Source organism: Takifugu flavidus, chromosome 21 (genome assembly GCF_003711565.1).
Source record: "Takifugu flavidus isolate HTHZ2018 chromosome 21, ASM371156v2, whole genome shotgun sequence".
In the NCBI taxonomy this organism is placed as follows: Eukaryota; Metazoa; Chordata; class Actinopteri; order Tetraodontiformes; family Tetraodontidae; genus Takifugu; species Takifugu flavidus.
This window is the reverse complement of record NC_079540.1, coordinates 902,277-924,162: the sequence shown is the minus strand read 5'-3', so window position 1 is coordinate 924,162 and position 21,886 is coordinate 902,277. Positions and strand designations below refer to the sequence as shown.

Here is a 21,886-nt window from a genome sequence, read left to right as displayed (position 1 = left end):
TCGTCCTTAAGTCTAGTGTAAACTACTGTTCCCATAGTTCCAGAGGTGCGGCAAAAGGCCAGCTACGGATACCCGGATGGTTTTGACAGTCAGGCACGTTGGAGACAGGGGCGCACGAGAGACAGAGCGCTGGAATTGCAGAGGCAGAGACGCACGGACGGTTTTCGCCTCCCGCATACCGGGGAGTCCCAAACCTGTCACCGAAGCAACGCACGGGGCGCGAGCGCGCTCGTGACAGCGACGTAATTGGAGCCCAAACTGTGAAACAACATCGCCTCTTGTCATTTTCCGATTTTCCGTGCTGCTTTAGCGCTGTGGCGTTCACATCCTTGTGGGTGCGGAGAATGATGTGAGCCAGAGGAGCGGTTTTTCTGAGACGGTGGCACGCGACGGCGGGAGGAGACAACGTTAAATTCACGCGGAATGACCGTCTCCTTCCGACGCGGGGAGCCCAGATGAAGGGGAACGGCTGCCTGCTGATGGCTGCAGCAGTCCTGGCTACAGCTCCTTGACCCGGGCGGGGAGAGTGAGTGAAACACCGCCAACGACAGTCGCGAACCCCGCCAGGCACCGCGAGCAGCAGCCCCCCCCCCCCTCTCAACTCCACACAGACTCTCTTCCACGGTAAGTGCGTGTGTGTCCACAACGGCGAATAATGTTCTTTAATTTTGTGCTGCGCACCACTGGATGCGTCCGTCTGAGTTTTTACTCGAGCCCCGCATTCCTGCTGCGGGGTCACCAGGGCTTTACCGCCGCGGGTCCGCAGCGTGTGTGGCGAGGAATTAAATTCTGATCTGCAAACACAAACACGCGTGATGTGGCTGAATGTGCAGGCGCTGGACCATGTGTAGTCCGTTGCCCACCTTATCCCTGTATATTGTGGGCAGTGCTACACTATAATATCTCCCCAGGTACCGCCACACTACTGGCACGCGCACTCTTATTATTTATTTAGTTTCCCTACCGAGTTTTTTTTTAATGTTAGTTTTCCGACACAGGGTCCGCCTAAATCACATACCAGAGGTTTGGCTGCGAGCCCACGTTGATGGACAGATGTTTGATTTCCACGTAAACAGGAGCCACATGAGAGTTGAAGTGAGCATCAGCCCAGCTCCAGGGGTTTCCATCCCAGTGAGCCCCCTCCCTCCCCCCCGAGTTGTCAGGGCAGTGAGGCAGGACACAGCAGCAGCAGAACATCCTGCAGTGGCAAGAGAACCGGCGTGCTGGAGAGACACAGCGTACTGATGGTTGTGATTATCAGTTCTTGTCTCCTAGTGCTTAGGGGAGAAAAAAAGGGGGGGGGGGGGGTGCAGGCAAAATGGGAAAAAAAGTGCACGAGAAACTGAGGCGGAGGAGGAGAGAGAAGTCAATGTCAATGTCTGGGCAGTGACAGTTCGTTATTTAAGGGTCCCTCAGAGACGTGCACAGTCTGCCCTAGTGCAGGTTCTCTTAGTATTCACAGTGATGCTCTGACTGTCTGTCTGCTTGTCCGTCTGTCTGACAGTCTCACTCTCGGTCGCTGCTTGACGAGTGAGTTCTCTTATTGGTGGGCCCACTTGGACACAATGAATAATTTCAGCCGTCTGAATGGTGGAATGAAAAGGAAATGGCCTTACCTTGGCACGCAGCCGCTGTCTGTCAGACTTTTCTTGAGTGCATGGCCCACTGTGTGCGCGTGTGTGTGCATGTGTGTGTCTGCGCGAGACAGGGAATGTATAACAGGTTAGGCCTATTGTGCTTTCTACCTATGTGAGTGGGGCTAGTTGTCATAGCAACGGCCTTGTAGCTCCGTTGATGTTCCTCCTGTCCTCATTGACAGGGTCAATGCACCTAACACACATTGTCTCGTTTTTAAGGCTTCGCGAGTGCGTATTTGTGCACACGTATACATCGAAATGTTTTTCTACTAGCTTCCAGATTGTGCTAGCAAAGTGAGAACATTTTTGGAAAATGAGGACATTTTGGCTGATCCTCACAATTAAAGGACCGTTTGAGGGCTAAGACGTGGTTTTAGGGTTGGGGTTAGAATGTGCGTGCGTGTGTGTTGAAAGACATGAGACCGGCCCAGTGGTGGACCTTTTGTTTATGCTGTGCATAGTCACAGGCAAGTGCGAGCGTGCGAGTGGGTTACACCTGTCCGATATGACAGCTAACAGCTCCACCAGTCAGGCCTTCCCCCACTTTCTCCCTGTCAGCACAGAGGGTGCCTTAGTCCAGATGTGAAGCTCATCATGCAGCCGGCGAAGGCCTGCAAGACTGATCATTACGTCATTGCCTTCTTTTCTTTGTTTACTTGCGCTTTTAGAAGTTTAAGACGGCCCAACCTGTTGAATAATTGAATAGAGGTTTACCAGAGTGACGTTTTGTCAAGTCTAAACTGGAACTGCGCACACACAAAATTCAAATTTCATGGAGCCACCAGGCAGTGTTTCACTATCTCCATATGCATCCAGACAGTGACCCTGGTGAAACCTGAAGGCCACAAAGCTTTTGATGGCTTCTAGATGTGCAGTTTACACAACACAGAGTCGTGGGAAAGTCAGCTGAAGATCACCATGGACGCACGCTGTACGTATGTTCAGAAGAAGGGGATTTACAGCAGTGTTGGGAATGAATCAGCTTACATTACTCAGCACTTGGGATTCCTCCAGAATATGAACTGATTGATTTTATTGCGCGCATTTGAAATTACTTTTTTATTATTTAGTATTTTTGCTATCTGTAATCTGCCTCTGCCACATGCAGGTAAATGTAGTTCAGTTCCCACACACAAGCAGGTGTGCCCAAACATGCGCACACACACACACCCACACACAGAAACCATTTAGCATTAGTATAAGCAGTGTTTGTAGGTTTCCATCCATCACCTCCCACACTATACATTCATAAAATGCTGCTCCACGCAGCAGACACTGACTCAAATACTTTCCTCTTTTAACCCCTCTGCCCCCCATCACGGGGGTATCTGTTGTTCTTTCGCACCCTTTCTTCATCTCTCTTGTGTCTTTTCCTGACCAATCTCCCCAACTGCCTTGTCTCCTTCAAAATACCCCCCCAACACTTCCCAACAGGGCTGGTTGCAGCCGGTTTTAGTCTGACAGTGGAGAGGAAGCTTCGACCTCTCACCTCTGGAGGATAGAGGGAGGGAGGAGAGGGATGATGGAGGGCAGAGGGAGGTGGAGGTGGTGGGGGTGAAACTCTGAGAGGCGAGGGAGGTGGGGGGGGGTCAAAGAACAGGAGGGATTTGCAAAGAAAGTGGGAGAGGAGTGCTGGGGGAAGGGACAGACGAAAGAGCGAGAGATAGAGAGAACGGACAGAGGGGTCAGAATGGAAGGAGAGTGATAAATGAAGGTAGAGTGCAAGATGGATGGATGAGGGGGGAGAGAGAAAGAGAGCGAGAAGGAGTGTGAAGCTGCTGTGTACCTCCCTAACAAGCTGGACAGAATCAGCTCAATTATTAAAGAGAGAGATGGGGAAAACACAGATACACACACACACACACACACACACAGATGCACAAAACAACAACACACACCCATCTTCTCTCACACACCTGCAAATCAACATGCTTACATACGATTCTGAGGTTCTGAACCCGCGTCTGTCACGCGTCAGGTATCACCGCGCTCTGCGAGCTGGCGACGTGTGTTAAGGCACCAAATCGCCGCGTAGATCTGCGACTTGTTAGCGATTCTCCTCAACCTCTCGGGCGCGCACGCCACCTAATTTGACTTCACTGCCATCTCAAATATTTACCGGCGCGACTTCAGCATTATCCCATCGCCATGAGCAGAAACTCAACACCCCGGAGGCTGTGTGGGTACGGACCTGCCGCTTTCCCCTCTTTTCGGACCCCTCCGCCTTCTCATCCCTTCTTCCCATTCCCATTTCTTCATTCCCCCCGTTCCCTCATTCTCTGAGGAAGTGTAACACCCCCAAGGGAGGATGAGATTCACTACCTTCCAAGACAGAAAGTGTGCACCTCCCTCTCAGTGTGAATGTCTGTGCTCCGTGATTGTTTGTACCAGGATGATTTTGTGTGCGCCTGTGTTTTTGTGAGACAGAAGACACATTTCCGGAGACAGAAAAGGAGAGGGGGCGAGGCAGGGATAAGCAAGTGAGGAATGGGTGAGAAAGTAGAATGGGGGGGGGTGAGGAAGGAGAAAGAAATAATAGAGAAAAAGAGTAGTGAGAGAGGTGGTGAGATGGAGACAAAGACACGATGGTTTTGTTTCCTATTAATGGAAATCCTAATTCCATTGTGTTTCTCGTATGTGTGTGACCGTCACCTCCGGACCACAGCTCAGGTTGTTTGGCTTCGGCGGACGCTCCGGGCAGCTTGTGTGGCTGCCCGCGCTTGTTGAGCGGCCTGTTGAAACTGCGGCTGAAGAGCTGTCAGTATACCTACAGTTCCAACGCTCACAAGGCGGCCATTGTTGCTCAAACAGCCAGCAGCCTTCTCCTTGGCAACGGGTGCTGCGGCAGCGTCTCCCACAGCAACTGTGCAGCAGGAGTGTGGAGGGAGAAGTCAGAAAGTCAGGGCTGCAGCGCAGAGGCCCCCGCTCTCCAAATCACAGGCCTGAAGGTCTGAGTGTGTGTCCCGGTCCAAGCATCTGGTTTGTGTGTGCCTGTGGTTTTTGAGTGCCCCTGAGTCTAAAGCCGTCTGACTTTTTAGAGTGATTAAATACCAAAAAAAGAAAATCTGAAATGCTCATTATTTGTGCTTTATTAAGTCGGCAAATAACTGATTAACCAATCATCAAATGGGTCAAATTACTCATTTTATTAATTATTTCACAATTAAGATTTAAAGGCTATAATTGTCCTTGAAAACTTTTAACTTTTAACAAAATGGTTGTTTGGGCTAAAAACGAAAATGTCAGAAAATATACTGAGAAAACATCTGCCAGTGTCTTATTTTATCCACTCAACTAAAGACACATTATTGAGATATTGTGTGTGTGTGTGTGTGTGTGTCTTAAGTGGCAGTATTTTTTTGCCATACCTACAATGGTAAGTGGTGGGTTTAATCTTCCCATGTTCCTGTGTTTAATCCCGTTTGTGCTTGTGTGTCTACACAGAAGTGCACGCTGTCTTGCTGTTCCCAGCTGGCATGGTTGGTCACATGACTTGACTAAGGGGCGGCCGTCAACACCGCCAGGAAGCTGCCTGCAGGAGAGGGAGAGGGAGAGGGAGAGAGAAGAGTCAGGCGAAGTTGAAGATGAGGGAGGGTTGTTGGGGACTGGGAGAAAAAAATCAGGGTGGGATGTGTGTGTGTGTGTGTGTGGGGGGGGGGGTGTTAGAGAGATGAGAAAGGGAATAGTGAGGGAAATAAATGAGGAAGGGGGAGGAATGGGGTAATAGAGTCCTCCATGTCTTAAAAATAACTCCAGCATATACAGGTTTGTGGAGAAACAGACACAGACAGTGAGACAGACACAGAGACAGTCGGATGGTGTGTGTGTGTGTGTGTGTGCGTGTGTGTCTTTTCCACAGTTTGAAGATAGTTCTCTGCTCTCCTGTGTGCATCCTTGGCTGCCCACTGCTCTGGACTGTGTGAAGTCTGTACGTTAGACGCGTCGGTCTGTCCGTCCGCCTGTCTTTTCGGTTGTCTGAACATATGGTTTACGTGCCGTTTACTTACGCACTTTGTGCGCAGTGTTTGCTGTGCGCGCGCTTGGACGCGCTGACTCTCTTGGCAAGAGACGGAGCCCGGCACGCTGATGATGGAGATCATTAGGAATTTCCTGAAGCTGGGGGGGTTCGTTCAGGAGGAAGGGATCAGGATGGGTGGGATATGAGTGGGTGAAAGAGAAGAGGTCAGTGTGAGGGGAGTGTGAGTGGGTGGTGGTGGGTTTGAGGGTCCGCGTTGTTCGACTGCTGTGGAACGCGCTAAGCTACAGCCCATCAAAGGCCAACATCGGTCACTGTTGTGGAGAGTCGCTGCGGTTTTGTGGAAGCGGCAACACTGACGCATTAGTCCTGAGCGCCTGTGGCACCTGGAACTTCCTAAAAGCCCAGCCTATAAGGACTGTGCTGAAATTGGACTTGTTGTTTTTGCGCCTGTTGGGCGACACTGCAGACGTTTCGCCTTTTAATTTGCACAGTTTGACTGTCTTAGTGAATATTAAACAGGACGCCTCTCTCCATCTTATTTCTCTACCCAGCATGTTTGTCAAGTGCATAACATCAAACTTTTAAGCATTTAAGTTGAATATTATGACTCTTATTTCCACTTTCCCCCCGGTAATTGATTGGACTCATAAATCATAGAATCTTAATTTCCTTAATTTCTTAGGTTATCCTCTCAGTGTGATGTGGACTGATGTTTGTAGGACATCATAGATGCAGTAACACGCTTCATGCGTGGCGAAAACAGCACAGTCATCATGTGGCCTTGTAGTGTTTTAGGATGGGTGTTTTTGTAAGGGATGTTTTATTGTGTACGTGTGGATTGGACATGTTACAGCAGCAGTCTGAAGTTGTATCTGGGTTAAGGTGCTGTGGAGGTAGGAGAGGCCAGTGGTCGTTGAGCTCCCGTCTTTCAGTCTCTGCAGACCCCCCTCCCCCACCCCCTCATGGCCTCAGATACACTTTCTCCATCTCTCTATCTCTTTTTTTCACTCTGTTCCCCCCCCTCTTCTTATCTGTCTAAACCTCTCTATGGAGCATCCCCCGCCTCCCCTCACCACCTCACTCTCTCACTACAGTACCTCCCTCTCCCCTCCATGTCCCCTACATTACACCCCCCCCCCCCCCCACCACCACCACCACCACCACCATGCTGTTTCAGTGCTGCTGCCTGTCTCTTAGCAACAACTGCACACCCGCTAGAGCTCAGTGAGTGCTTTTACAAACACACCCAGGAAGACACACTTCTATTCATGCACACGCGCAGGCACACATTCACACGCATACTAACGCATCCACCCTCTTACATGCACAGGGTCTAGTTCCTCATAGAGGGTTGCTGTTGGTAGCCCTCTGAGAGATGGATGGGGACAGAAGAGATATAGTCCACAGTTGCCAGAATAATTGTTCCTATGCACATCTGTCCAAACTAAAAAAAAAAAAGACACGTTCCTCTGTCTCATTTGCTACCGGCATGCGGGCATGTTGTATTGTTGCCTTTCCTGTGAGCACACAGACGGCAGCCCCGAAAACTTGTCTAGATTCAACAGATCATCCCGTCGGACCGGCGATCACCACGGGCTGTTTTCACAAAGACAATACGACGCCCCTCTTTCAAAGCCTCTGGGCCATTCATAGTAAAATGCACCAAAATGCATTTTGACTCCAGCTATATTGGAATGGCAGCTGATGGATGGGCTGTTTGCTTAGACAATGAATCTTAGCGGAAGCATTTGATTGGCTGGCATGTAAGCCTTGTCAGAATGCCCCCCCACAGAGCACAGTAGCAGGATATTTGCACATGTGTCTTTGTTTTGTGCATGGCTGTATGTGTGCGTGTGTCACATGCATGTCTTTAAGTCCAAATCAGTGTGTGAGTGTGTGGGAGGATAAAGCTGTAAGGGTATGTTTGAATGTGCTGTTGTGTACTGGTATGTGTTGATGTGTTGCTCTGCGCATGTGTCTGCGTGCATGAGAGAGAAAGGATAGAAATTTGTGTGTTTGTGTGTGTACTGTGCATAAATGTGCGTTCACATGCGCACATGTTTAATTAAAGCATGTGTTATTCTCCTTCTCTCACATGCCGGTCAGACACAGCTTTAATTAATGAATGCTGTTAATTAAAGGAAAAGGGAAAGTGAGAAGGAGTGAGAGAGGCAGAGGCAGAGGGAGGGCAGCTAACAGCTAAGGAAAGCATGTACTGTGCACGTTTGTGTGTGTCTGTGTGTATCTCTATAGATGTTGAGCTTTGTCTGCTTCTTGTCAAGCTAAAGCTACAACAAAAATCCTACCGCTCTTTTCCTTCTTTTACGATTTCCCTTTTTTAATCCGCCCATCTTTCCACTTGCCTTACTAAATTATTTTGCCCATTTTCTCGACTTCTGACTACCCTTTCCTCATACTTTCTCACCCTCAATCTCGTGCGTTTCACTTCCTCCCTCCGCTGTCCTTTTCCCTCCCTCTTAATCATAGCCATATGTTTGGAAGTACAGCAGGGAAGTTTGCAAATGGAGAGGGTTATGCATTTGCAGACTTGTGCGAGGTTGGAGCGAGTCTTGAATATGCATGCTTGTAGTTTGTTTGACGGTGCACACATGGAGTTTAAGAGCACATTATCCACTTCTTAACAGACTGCTCTGACTCTTCAGTGCTGGGGCTGTTCTAATCCCTCCATCATACTTGTCTTTCTCTCAGATTCTCTCCATCCTCTTATCATCTTTGCTAATAATCACCTCTCTGCTTCCCCCTGGTGGCTGCGATTATTTAGGCATCATCATTATCGTTGCACCCTTCCAGAGCTTTCTAATTTATTTCAGTATGGTAGTTAGTTTCAGTGTATGTGTAGTGTCTAGACATGAGTTTTATTTGCCTGCTATGATTTATAATTCATCCACTCTCACATCTTGGTAGACATATCATTATGAAAATCCGGTTGAATGGATCGGTTAACACTTTTTGGCATCTCCTAAAATCTACATTCCTCTTTTCCATTAGTTGGATTTCGGAAATCAGTTATATTTCAAAATTAATTGCAATTTGGTATGAAATGGTGCGACCATCTCCAGAATACTAATTCAAGTCTGGTCTGGCGTGCGCTGTGACATAATGTACTAATCATTTATTATCTTTTGCTTTCTACTCCACCCTTCTCCATGCTCCTATCTCTGTCTCGTACCTCCTACAACTCTCAAATCCCTTCCTGTCTATATGTCTGTCTCTCTATCGCTCCCTCTAGCAACCATGGGCAAAAGACAGAAGCAGAGGCGAGGGAGAGAGAAGTATGCAAGCGCTCCACTGCAGTATTGATGACCCAATGAGCCCCTGCAGAACAGAGTCAGTCAGGCAGACAGAGTGAAGATCAACTTGGAATCAAAATCAAAACCAACCCGTATACCATTCGGTAAGTAACAGCCCATTGAGAAGGATATGAATAGCAAATCTAATCTGAATATTGTAATTCTGTTGCGGTGTTGTTAGCAGACTGGACTGAAATGCTTAAGTACATGGCTTAATGCCAAATAGGTTGACAACGCAACAAAACGGCTGCAATTTTATAACAGTTTACAAAGTAAGAATTGTATATTGTAAATCTCAAACAAGATTTGTATATTGTGATCAGAATTACTTTTTATGTCTGTCTCCAGGTCCTGGATTTTGTTTCTCTTGCCTGCTGTTAAAGGAAGAGAGCAGCCGGGAGGTTTTTCATCCATACAGCGCAAAGCATCACCCTCATTTCCTTGTGTAGCACCATCTATAATATCCACTGAATGAGTGGCTTTTCAGAACACATACATTCAGGCCAAACTGGGGCCCCAGTGGGCTGTGGGGGGAATCAGGCAAACAGAAATGCATGTGTTGCAGGGTTGGAGGGACTAACGGCGGCTGACCTCTGGACCACGGAGCTCAGGCTCCAGGAAGGGTCGCAGGAGCCTTCTAAGGACATTCTTGCACTGGTTACTTCTGACCACTTTCCCCCCTCCTCTAATTCTCCCCTGGCTAATGGCCTCCATTTACAGAGGAGGCTGGTGCCCAGTAACTGCCGCCGCAGGCAAACAGAGACTCATGGTGCTGCCGATGGGCATAAATTTTTACAGACAATTAGAAACATGCAAACACATCCAGAATCAGAGTCTCGTGCACAGGCTATTTCACAATTAGGGACAGATAATTGTGGACACATCGATATCAATCCACAAGCAGCTTCTGTAACACCAGGCAGCTCCAATTCAATCTTCACAGAGGCCATACACGGAAATTCACCTCAACACTCGCCTTTGGCCCCTGGCAGTCATCAGATGGCAGCTCCACGCTCAGAAACAGACTTGCCCTCAACCTTCTGTTCGCTCACTGTTGATCAGACCCCCAACCCAGCCTCCCCTCCTCTTCCTGTGGAAGCAGAGAAGAAATATGCACTGCGCAGCTCTGGGCGTCCCCGCTTTCCCTGTCACGTGCGCAAGTCATCCCGTCTGCGACGAGGTCTGGACAATGGAGAGAAGAGGTTGGAGAAGGACAGGGGAGGAGAGGAGGAAGACAAAGTATTGGAGGAGAAGATCTGGGGGGTTAAGGAAGAGGAGGTGGCTTTTGTCAGTAAGAAAGAACAGCCGTCATCTATCGAAGCTGTTCTTCCCATCGCCCCTTCTCCGACTGAAATCACTCTTGCTCTCACTGTACCCAAACCTGTTCCAAAAGCTGTGACTAAAACCGGGCCCAGAATTGGACATAGACCTGGGCCTAAATCTAGATCTAGGCCCGCGCTGAAATCTGTCCACAAAGCAGCACCTAAAAGTGTCATGAGGAAGCGTCAGGCAGCCCAGGCCTTGGCTCACCGCGCTGCCCCTCAACTTTCTTTTTCGAACACATCTACCATCACTGCAGCTCTACTAAATGTGAGGCAAGAACCTTTTGCAGAATTAGAGACACCGTCGTCTAGCAGTCAGAGGCGTGGACGATTTGTGGGTGTAAGTTGACGCGATTAAAAAGAACTATACTTGTACTTTGCATACCACACAATAGGGGCTTTGGTTTCATGTCTGTCTCTCTGGTCCACAGGTGAGGAAGATTGTTGTCAAGGTGGCCCGCATACCAGTTAGTCTAAGCCGCCGTCAGAAGAGCTACAAGATTTCTAATTTGGAAACAATTACAGGACAAGAGAGAGGCCCTGATGGTGGGCTTGAGGGTGCAGAGGGAGTTAAAGAGCCGACCGCACTTCTCCGCATGAAGAACAATGGAAAGAGTGTCATGGTCATGTTCCCTCCTGGGGAACTACCAGTTATTCTTAAACGCAGGCGTGGACGACCACCTAAACAGCCTCTGCCTGGAATACCGGGGGAGCCTCAGAATGCTGGTAATGTTGGTGGGAATGGGGACGCTGCCAAGAAGCCCCAGAGGCGACGTCGGACTAAACTCCCCTCCCCTTATCCATCCTATGTGAATGATACGAATGATGTAAAAACAGAGTATGGGGATGTTCTGTCCAAACTGGCCTTTTTAAATCGCCAGCCTCTGGCTACTGGACGCTGCTCCCCACCGCGCTGCTGGACTCCCAGTGAACCAGACAGCTTTCATACGGAGTTGGAAAATCCCGGAATATCCACGCTGCTTCATCGGCTCACTGGTTTTAGACGCCCACGGGGTGGCAGAGGAGGCGGCGCTGGAAGAGGTGGAGGAATATCAAGGGGGATTGGTGATATGCGCAACCGGAGCACCTTCAGTGACTTCTTTGAATCAATTGGAAAAAAGCGCAAACCAAGTCTCCTTTCTGAGCACGGACTACCCAGGAAAAGGGGAAAGGGTGTAGGTGGGGTTGGCAGAGGAGGAGGAATCATAGGAACAGAGCCTGGGGAAAAAGTCAGAAAGAAGCGTGTCAGAAAAAATGGTGCCTATAAAGGGGACGGAATGCCCATTGGACAAGACTGGCCCAATGGGGCAGGCAGCTGGGGCGAGGAGATGGAAATAAGTAAAGAGAAATGTTTTAGTGGATATCAACTCTGTGGGTCTCCAAGGGGGAGCTTTTCCTCATGTGAACTTGGACGAGGAGGTGCCTACAGTAACCCTGGCGCCATCAGACTGGTTGGACCTGGCGGGGAGGACGCACAGGGATTGTTTGCTGGATATTTCCGGTCACTCCTTGATTCAGACGATTCATCTGACCTATTGGACATGTCTTCTACGCGGTCAGATCCACGCAAACCTCCTTCAACCATTGGTTATGAGCCATCAAGTCCAGCTGCCAGGCACAGCTGGTCACCTGCATTCCCAAAATGGAGCAACAAGGTTGCGAGTGCTAGTCTGGATTGTTCTGGCCAGCTGGATGGCTCTTCAGCAAGGCCTTCATTCAGCTACGGGAACCCTCCTCAATCATCACCTACTACTTCATCTTATCCCAAAACTACTCCTCCAACACTTTCACATTCTCCTAGTTCCTCCCACCCAACGTCCTACGGTCCCTATTGCTCCTCTTATTCCTCCTCTTCTCCTGCAGTACCGCAGAGATCCTCTGATTGCAGCTTTGCCTATGGATCAGGACCCAGCAGCGGCAAGGGCGCCGCCGTTGGTCATATGGGTTTCTCTAGTTATCAGACAGCATTCAAGCGAGGCTACAGTGGATTTGCTGCAGTTGGTCATTCCTCTATGGCGAGGGGAGAGTCTCCAGGAGCGACATCAGCAGGAGGAGGGTTCATGTCTGTAACTAAAAGTAACCCCTTCATCTCTTCAACTTCAGATGCTTATAAACACTATAACGCCAGTCAGTGGAGCTGCAGGTAAATCCTATTTTTGGCAGCATTTTACTGAAAATGTATTCAATATTTTCTTAAGCATCAAAAGGGTAAAGCTACAAATCACTGACTGTTCATTTCTTTGCAACAGTAACCACTTTGAATGTGTCCATTTTGTTTGTCAGTGTCACACATAATTCATCCACTATTTATGTGTGAAAAACATTCATACATTGTATTTCTTTTGGAAAAGCAAGGGTAAAAACATGGTATTACAACTTTCTCCATTTTCTGCCATTATTATTATTATTATTTAATTAATATGATGCTGAGCATTATTTGTGTATTTAAGTTTTAATGTTGGTTATTTCCTCCATTTCTTTTTTAGACAAGGATTTGGTGGGTGGCCCACAGATAGCTTTGGGCACCAGTACCACGGCTACGGTGAACATGGCTCTAATGAGTCAAAAGATATCTTGGACATCTCTAACTACACCCCCCAGAAGGCCAAACGACAACCTTTTCCTGAAAGTCTATCAGAATCCTCTTCTGATTCTATACATCTTGGCTCTACTGCCACCACTGGTGGACCTAGTTCGACAGGAGGTACCTACAAGCAGAATGAGGACATACCTGTCGGAGGAGAAGGTGGCCAGTCAAGTCTGTCTAGCTTGGAGAAGTTGATGATGGATTGGCACGACAGTGCTTCGGCACCCTCTTATAACTGGAGCCAAAATGTCTTGTTCCAGAGTGGGGGATCCGCAAAACCTGGCCGTGGTCGCAGGAAACGGATTGAACCACAATCTGAAAAGGAAGGGAGCTCCAACTTACTGTCTGATTCCCCATCCAGTCCTTCCCCAACACCTACTCCTGGAGCTAAGCGTGGAGGGATGGGAGGTAGGGGCCGTGGGTCCAGGGGAGGGAGGGGAGGTTTGTCTCCATGTCAGAGAGAGCGACTGTCCGCCGCCAAAGGCAGGGGCAAGGCTGTCTCTGCATCTGGACTAGGAGGAGCAGCATCTGCTGGAGGTCCAGAAGGGTCTGGGCCATTCCAGGATGGGTTGGACTATTTCAGCGGAGACAGTAGTAGCCTCTCTCCCCTGGCCACTCCCAACCCTGCACCACCATCTAACTACCTCCAGGAGCCCTGTGAGTACCTTTCCCCTTATTCCGCCCACCCGTCCACCCCTTCATCTGAAGAGCGATATCCAGCCTTATATCCTGGCGAGTCCTCCTCTTCCCTCTCTCCCAGTGTCTCTTCACCCCCTTACCCTCCCAAGCCCACTCCTCCTCCACCCCAGTCCTACCATCCAGTCCCGTCCAAGGCTTTCTCCCCTTCCTGTTCTCCCTCGCCACGGTTAACACCCCACTGTGGGACTTCCCTGAGTCCTCCGCATCGCCCCCCTCCAAAAGACCAACAGTTCCTTCAGTATGATTCTCCCAACTACTGCAGCTCCCCCTACTGGTATGGACAGACATCCCATAGCAGCAGTCCCAGCCCCCATTCACACAGCACTCACGCAAACACGGTCTTGCAGCCGCAGAATAACCCACACGCCAGTCCTCATGGAACTACACATGGCAATCCTCTCAATAGCCCAAATGCAAACGCACACAGCCATATGACCCCGAGCCTTCATGATACTCATCAGCAAAACACACATCCCAACCTGAGCTCTCACAACAACACGCTTTCCATCTCACAACTCCAGAGCAACCCACTCTCCCACTCGACCCCTCACACCAGCAGCCAGCCTCACCACAACACACACCCCAACCCTCACCTCTCCTCCCATACGCAGTCACACCCAAGCCCCGGCCTCCACTCCCACTCGACGCCTGTGCTTTACGAGGAGTGCACCCCGTCGTCAACCTTGCTCCAACACAAGCGGGAATTAACACCGCACGCTATGACCACAGGCCATCGCCAGGGCGCCTTGCCTCACTCGCCATACCCCAAACCTTCCCTGGACTCCTCGCCCCATCAGGAGGACACTAGCAGTTACTCCCACCAAACCTATCAGGGTATAGGACACCGCTACCCTTCACAATCATCTCAGGGAGTTGGTGTATTGTGCCAGCTCCTGGACCCAGCCAGTGATGACAGCTTCAGCGTTACCAGCCTGTAACAGCAGGTGAGCTTGTTGAACTTTGACACAGGCAGGAAGCTGCAGCAGCATTAGTCTGAATGTAAATTTTAAAAGGGGTGTTTGGTTAAATTGTATAATTCAAGCTTAAAGTCCTTCTCATTTGACTTTTAAAAGGATGCTGCATGGACAATGTTAGGGTTTTGCAATATTGGCAAATGAAAAGTTCACATTAATGATCAGGTTTCTGTGTCATTTAGCCAAAAGAGTCTCCACGTAATTAGTGACGGAAGATGTGATTACTAATTATATAGCTCTTTTAGGGGTCTCCAGGTCAAGTTGGGCATATTCATTAGCCAACTGGGTGTGTTACTTTTGTCTCAAACCCATTAGAACCCCTCAAAATCTCCTTCGTACAAATGTGAATCCATAAATTCAGACTACAGCAGTGATTACGCTAAGTAGTTAAGGTGTCACTCACTGTGCAGTCCAATTTGTATCAGTCCCACATTACAGTATCTCTCTTCTTCTTGCTCCTTCTGTTTTCTTTCAGGTGCATTCAATTCAAGCTTTTGCAAATTTGCAGACATTTTTTGGTAAGAAGACTTTTTGTGAGACTGTGAAACGAAGGGTGAGAATTTAGCTGCCGGTTTTGGACAGTAAAGCTTTAATTCTCCAGCACTGACAATCAAGATCAAATGCAGTTTTACGCCCAAGCATGCATGCAAGCACGCACGCACAGACACACACTAACACAGGCATGTGCAGATTATTGTACTACCTACACATGAATGCAAACTCATACACGTGTACCCTCTGACATCCTGTGCTGGAAAGAGGGAACAGTCAAGAGGAGCTGACATCTAAATACCAGACACTGAAGGACAGAGGCAACCCTTTTTCTGACTATTTTAGGTCGTACTCAGACTTCTAGTTTCTCAGAAGTCAGCTTCTAAACGCACCCAGTCTTGTACATCTGCAATGTGGAAAAGCTAAAATCACTCTGCTCTCTCTCTCTCTCTCTCTCTCTTTCGGTGTTGTTTCTCTGTTCTCTCTTCTGCTAAACCAGCAACTCTGGTCTGCACTTGACTAATACAAACCCCGCATTTTTGTTTTGTGTCCTAAACGCATCTGAGCCTAAGTCAACTTTTTAAATGCTATGAGCCTAGCGAGCGCCCTGTGCTGTGCACTCCACACATTGTGTACCATAAGAGAAATGCCGACTAAAACCAGTTTCAGCTCTTGAAACACCAGCATCTGTACATATGAGTCCAGCTCAAAGCTAGGAACCCCCCCCACTCCGAAAAGTCTGACATCAACATGCTCTCCAGCGTTGCTGCTGTGGTGTCTCTGCTCTGGGGGGAGATAACTGCAGCATGGAGACCCAACATCCTGTGTTTTGCTGTTTTAACTACAAGGGAAAGAGACATCACACAACTGCCCCAAAGTGAACATCGTTTTCTGTGTGTGAGTGTGAGAACATTCTGATCGCGTGACTTCTGGAACACAGCAACATATTTTTATGTCTGCATTTATGTACGACTGTGTGTCTGTGTGTGTGCGTGCCTGTGGGGTCAAACGGAGTGAATCCCCAGATACCAGTGTATTGGTGGGGCCTCATTCTTTCTTTCACTCTCTCCCTTTTTTCTGTGGTTTCTGTGTTGTTTAGTGGTTTTGTGATGACAAAAATGTATATCTGTCTGTTACATATCATGTATGTATCTGAGGTGCAAAATATTTAAATACACATTCTGTTCTTGCCATTGGTAAACTTGTATGTAGCATACTGGTTTTTTTTAAGGAGTGTGTGTGCAAGAGCGTGCGCGTCTGTGTGTTTAAGAGCCTCCAAGAGTATTGGGCTTTGCCCAGGCTGTCTGGGACTGTGAGCACGAGTTCAGTCAAGGACACAATTCGACAGGGAGTGAAAGGGAGGGGAGGAGAGGAATGGATGGTTGGGAGTGGAGGATTGTGTTGGAGGGGAAGGAAAGCGACCAGACTGAGGAAATCAGAAAAGAGTGCCATGGAGGTTTTAGATACTGAAACAAAAAGCACAGAAATGCATTGGATCCAGAAATTCCTCTTCTAAATAAGGAAATGGGCTGAAGGGTGATGATGGAACCAGTGGCAGAGAGGGCTCACTCTCATTTCATATCCTCGCTTGCACATATGGAGCTTAAACACAGATGTGTGCTTGTCAGGGAGTTAAAAAAAAAGAAAAGAAAAGAAAACAGATGGGGGGAGTTTACTGGCTGTCTACTGCGTGCAGTTTGTCAACAGGCTGACTAAATAGACTGCAACATGTCTGGAGGAATTGTGTTTGCGCTGACATTCCGCTGTATTGTGGAACAGGACACACACACACTGTCAACACCACTACAAGGGGGGGGGGGGGGGGGGGCGTACGACATCTCTGTCTTCAGACATTTATTTTTATATTTATCCAACAATGTCTTTTTATTAGACTATTTCTCTTCCCATCATGCACCAGTGTACAACAGTTACATTCATTGGTTCAGGACAGCGTAGATTATAAAATCTGCTGTGCACCTGAAAATCTCCGTCAGTTTCTTTACATTAATACATCAAGAACCATTTTGATGTAAAAACAAACAAACCAGCAACCACTAAATGCACAATAGGCTTTAAATGTTCAAGAAAAATATTCAAAAGTGAGAGTAATATCAAAGCAAAGGAAAATTCAGGACAGGCTAGAATGATAATGGGTTTTAATTCATTATAATTGTTACTTTTAATAGTGGCCTATGTTGATGTAGGGTAGACTAGTGTGTTTTCCTTTAGCAAGTCACCATATTATCAGGTTAGTATTTAAGTTTCATTTTCGGTGTATTTGGTGCAGTATCAGAACAACACTTATATTGATATACTTATATACGTATATTGATCTAATAACTGATAAATCTAAAACAAAAGGTTATATTTATGGCTTCCTGACGTACACATTTGATGTGTTACGCGTTTCTATTAACATAAAAAAGAGATCATATAAGGCCACCATCGGACAGAGGAATGTGCTTCGTCATCACTGAATTCTCCCCGGGGGTAGAAAGAAACACTCAAGGGGTCAGAGAGGAAAGGGGAGGAGGGCTTTTCTCAGCTGGACTTTCTTCCGTGCCAAGCAACAAAAGTTCGGTCTCGGCGGGTTTTAGGAGATGTAGGCGACACGGGTGCCCCCACGGAGGAGGCATGCGTACCTGTGCGCGGTGGTGGCGCCGCGATGCTCTCCCGCTCCGCTCCTTGGTGCTCCTGGTCCCGCCGTTTCTCCTCACGCTCCAGCTCCTTGTCATCGGGCCGCGCTTACCTCGGACTTCAAGGCCGGGTTCGGAAGGACGGGAGGGCGCCATCGCCTTTTCCGTTATTAACATCGACCCGGGGAGAAACGTACGCCATTGGAAACCAACGAGCCGCCGACCTCTTATAGAGGCGGTGGAGGGGCACGCGGTGGCACGAGCCTACGAGGACGAGAACGAGATGCTCTCGCGCAAGGTAAACCGGAACATGAAAAAACTTGTTTTTGAGTTTTTCTTTAACCTTAGAAGTGATATTTAACATTATCCAAAGGATTTTTATGCTGTTCTACTGGTTAAAAAAAGCCACAACAAACACTTCCTCTATACCCTCACATGTTTATTTATCAGACTGTTTCTCTGGATTGTGGGGAGCCTAGATTTTAAACTTGTTTCCTCTTGGGTAACACTTTAACAAGTGCCCTCTAAAGTTAAGTCAAAACTTACTAAATCTACAGTGGAAAGTCTGATAAAGAATGTATAAATCCTGTTTTTATGCTGTCCAGTGTATCAATGTATTTACTATAGGATTTGTTCCGAATCTAAGTGTATCTATACAGTACTTTCCCAATACAACCTTAAATTTGGTGTGGCTGAATCTTTAAGGTGTATAATCAAATCTAACCTTTCAGCTTTGTTCATTGTGCTGGCTCAGTGTTGAGCTGCTCTGTAAATTATTACAGACATGGAACAGGTGAGGTCAGGAGAGGAGCGCTGCACAGAACCCACATCAGAGACAGGTGACAGCTGTTCTGTCTTTGCTCTTCAGTTCCAGAAAGCTTCACCCTTCACCTGTGCTCATGGCGTGGGCGCATTGTTTCTCTCCTTACCCTCCCCACCGCTCACTCTTTTTTCCCCATTCTTTTTCTCACACTGTCTCTCTTTCGGCCCAAGGCTAAATTCTCTGACTCATTTTTGTGAATCATCACCCCCACTTCGACAGGGTTGCCATGGTGACCATAGTGTTCAGAGCTGGGTGGGGGTTTGCTTTGAGAGAGCATGTGTTGGTTACAGTGCCTTGGGCAAATTAGGACTGAGGTCAGTGCCTGTGACCTCACTCCTTATCACTCATACCTGGGGCAGGAGATGGACAGTACCCCACATACGTCTCATTCCTATATATGATTCAGACGCCACAGAATTATCCATAGATCGGTGTTTGTTCTTTATACTTTTGGTATTCTTACATTAATACGTATGCTCTCAGACAGTTAAGGCATTGAAGGTGATGCCATGGGCTGCGGACAAGCCGTCTTTCTCAGCAGAGCTCTCTCGTATCCTCGCCTACATCACCAGACCACAGGTATGATGACCCAAGACACCACTCAAAACTATCATTTAAGAACAAACTGTTGTGATTCTGTCAACATAAAAACAAATTATTGTCTACATTTTTGGTGTAATATCTGAATCTATCACTGTGCAATTTTAAACAATACCTTATATATGTGGTACGTTATTGTCGTAAGTCTGACTATATATGACCTGTGCAAAATAATACAGACGTATAGTGACAAAAAGATAAACAATTACAAACTCTGCAAAGTTCTAAAATGCAAGAATCCGTACACTGCCGCTACAAGGAAACACAGGGTTAAAGTTTAAATTAAAGTTTCCTCTTTCCAACAAAAGCAAATAACTTGAAGAAAAGAATTAAATGTAAGAGGAAATTGTAACAGCAACTGAGATCAGGACAGGGATGTTTTGCCATTTCCTAACAACACAAGTGTAACACCACGTTTCACAATTGGGCATGGGAAATAGTCTCTTCCTAGACCCAAAGGATCTTGTGTGATCACTCCTGTCATATTCTCTCTACCTCCAGCTAAACTGCTCCAGGGTTTTGTCTCCAGGTCAGGCTCAGGCGTCACAGCCCCCTTCCAACCCTCCCCACTGGCTGTTGTGTGCCGAGGACTGGCTCTTTCTAGTTGAAAATAGGCCGTGTGTTGCATACTCCTTTAGGTGTGTCTCTGATATTGTCCCTGCCTCTCATTGTCTTATTACCACTGACGGAAACAATGCAATGCATATTTAATCATGTGTGCAATAATCTGTAAACCCCTTCTCTCTATTAATAGCATGGATAGAGGAGATGCCGAGTTTCTCAGGACAGTGTCCTTGCTGGAATGCGAAGTCCACAGGTTTGATCCCAGCAACTCCAATGCATCTGGTGGTCACCCTGGCAACAGTTTGGCCAGTAACCATGGTGATGGAGGCGCGGTCAGCAGGCACAAGACGTGGTTAGAGTGGCGTGCTCCAAAGAATCGCAGGCACAGGAAGCGAAGCACCATGGACGGCATTTCTCAAACGCTGGCAGACATCATAGCAGCTCTGGGACATCGCACAGTAAGACACACAGACATTTGGAGAAACGGCGCCAAGCTAACATACCTTTGAGTCTTTTTGACCCAACATACCCGGGAAGCTCTCCTACTTGTATGTTCCCATAGCAACAGGGCTCTGCGCCATCCCTGGCTGCCATGGCAACAGTTTAAGTGTGTGAATCACACATGGGCTGAGTTGCATCCTGCAACCACAAGAGGGAACTACTGTGCATTCCAAAAGTTTGTGATGCTTATAGAAAGTATATTGAACCTCTGGTGATGAGGAGTTATTGTTTATATAGTGATCCTCACTCCTGTTGGAGGCAGGAGGATGGTGCGTAGAAGGTACTGTCACCTGAGAGTAGCCAGGGCTCTGTATGTGGAGATTTCTCTATATGTTATTACTGTAGAAAAAGAGCCAGTGTCTCGCTCATTTATGCTCGGTATTCAGATTCAGATGAGTAATGGAGTTGGTATGAATGAATGTTAATGAACAACAGTGAGGCCACTATGGACAAACAGATTTGTGTTTTCTTATCGTTTCAGGTTGACTTCCTATACGTAGACTTGCTCAGTGCCGAATGGCGGGTTTTCCAGAACTGGATAGAATCTGGAACTCTGCAGAGCGTTCATCATCTGGTTGCCACGATCCACCTGCAGTGGGCAGGATTTGAGGTGGGCGGAACCGATGAGGAAGTGCTCCGCTATTGGTTTAGTGTTTTACAGGGTCTCCAAGCTTCTGGACTCAAGCTGGTCCACAGCTCAGCAGGAGAGGGTCACAACGTCCTAAAACGGACAACAGCGACTGCTCACAGCTCCTACACGCTCAGCTGGGTCAACACAAGGCGCTGAGCGGAAGCAGGTGCATGTATAGAACACACCATTGTGGATGACCTCAAAGAAGTTCGGCTGGGTTCAACCTCACAAGCCTTCCAGTGATTTGGTGGGCTTTTCTTTTATTTCGGGCAGGTTCCTTTTATAACAAGGCGTCTCCCTCTAGTGGAGATGAGAGGATCTGTCTTTTTATGACTTAAAACTGAGCTCATTCATTTATACAATCTGCCCTGAAGCTTGGAAAACTCACAGAAAGGCAGCGAGAATTATTTTGCTACTCTTTAGGGACTGCAAAGACGGCTATAGGAAGAATGCATTGCATAAGTTAGCCGTTCCTTTTTACCTTTAAAACCCTTTACCTTTTCAGTGTTTTACCACTCCTGCTGTGTTGTTGTTTCCAGTCAATTAGCATCTTATTTATTGTATGTTTAGTCATATTTACAGGCCTTTGACTGCTTCTATGTGCAATCATTTTTTATAATAAAGTGAAGCAAATTCTGTTAAGGCCACTGCCGTCTGCCTGCTGTAATAAAACATGTTTTCATCCAATTGATGCTTTAAAACCTTTAAACATTTCGTCTTGAAGTTTCAGTTGATATTCTAAAATAATGTTTTGCATATACGTCTCATCTCATCGCGTCTTCTTGATGAGATGAGATTAGATTTGTCCCTTCCGGGGCCACAGGGAGGGCGCACATATGGGCGAAGGCAGGGAACATCCTTAGATGGGCTGTCAGTCCATCGCAAGTTCCTATGTGAGCAATTGTGGGTTTGGTACATTGCTCAAGGGCACCTCGGCAGTCCTCTGAAGGTGTTCTGACACCATCCCCTACTACCAGAGCACCTTCCGTGTTTTGTCTGCACTGGGGCCCAAGCCATACAGCATATGTACTTTTGTTGTTGCATTTTTTGGATTTTGTTTAGAGTTACTTGGCAATAAATGTGATTCTGATTAAGGAGCTGAACAAGCCAACAAAAACAATCAGTTTTAA

At 47.5% G+C, this 21,886-nt stretch overlaps 2 protein-coding genes and 1 long non-coding RNA gene across 3 annotated transcripts; 2 read left to right on the top strand and 1 right to left on the bottom strand.

Annotated features, from left to right (window-relative positions):
- Positions 1-78: 78 nt before the first annotated feature.
- ahdc1 (AT hook, DNA binding motif, containing 1) lies at positions 79-16,202 on the top strand. The gene is made up of 6 exons (XM_057020920.1): positions 79-624; positions 8,867-9,031; positions 9,276-10,589; positions 10,681-12,392; positions 12,736-14,479; positions 14,985-16,202. The coding sequence occupies exons 3-5, from the start codon at positions 9,399-9,401 to the stop codon at positions 14,471-14,473; spliced, it is 4,641 nt and encodes a 1,546-aa protein (XP_056876900.1). The 5' UTR covers positions 79-624; positions 8,867-9,031; positions 9,276-9,398; the 3' UTR covers positions 14,474-14,479; positions 14,985-16,202.
- On the bottom strand, positions 4,765-17,878 carry LOC130518387 (uncharacterized). Its single transcript, XR_008948011.1, has 2 exons — positions 17,644-17,878; positions 4,765-5,169 (listed from the first exon to the last, which is right to left on the bottom strand). It is a non-coding gene; the product is annotated as an uncharacterized LOC130518387 (long non-coding RNA).
- On the top strand, positions 16,343-21,443 carry LOC130518383 (probable methyltransferase-like protein 24). The gene is made up of 5 exons (XM_057020938.1): positions 16,343-17,935; positions 18,944-19,039; positions 19,562-19,698; positions 19,815-20,082; positions 20,607-21,443. Exons 1-5 carry the CDS (start codon positions 17,459-17,461, stop codon positions 20,910-20,912), a joined length of 1,284 nt encoding a protein of 427 aa, XP_056876918.1. The 5' UTR covers positions 16,343-17,458; the 3' UTR covers positions 20,913-21,443.
- Positions 21,444-21,886: the final 443 nt, after the last annotated feature.

Bases quoted from the DNA above. Each gene is read 5' to 3' on its own strand.
- ahdc1 (XM_057020920.1), top strand. From the start codon at position 9,399: ATGAGTGGCTTTTCAGAACACATACATTCAGGCCAAACTGGGGCCCCA. The intron at 10,590-10,680 runs GTAAGTTGACGC...TCTGGTCCACAG, and splicing joins GGCGTGGACGATTTGTGGGT to GTGAGGAAGATTGTTGTCAA. The intron at 12,393-12,735 runs GTAAATCCTATT...TTTCTTTTTTAG, and splicing joins GCCAGTCAGTGGAGCTGCAG to ACAAGGATTTGGTGGGTGGC.
- LOC130518383 (XM_057020938.1), top strand. From the start codon at position 17,459: ATGTGCTTCGTCATCACTGAATTCTCCCCGGGGGTAGAAAGAAACACT. The intron at 19,699-19,814 runs GTGTGTCTCTGA...CTCTATTAATAG, and splicing joins TGTGTTGCATACTCCTTTAG to CATGGATAGAGGAGATGCCG. The intron at 20,083-20,606 runs GTAAGACACACA...TTATCGTTTCAG, and splicing joins CAGCTCTGGGACATCGCACA to GTTGACTTCCTATACGTAGA.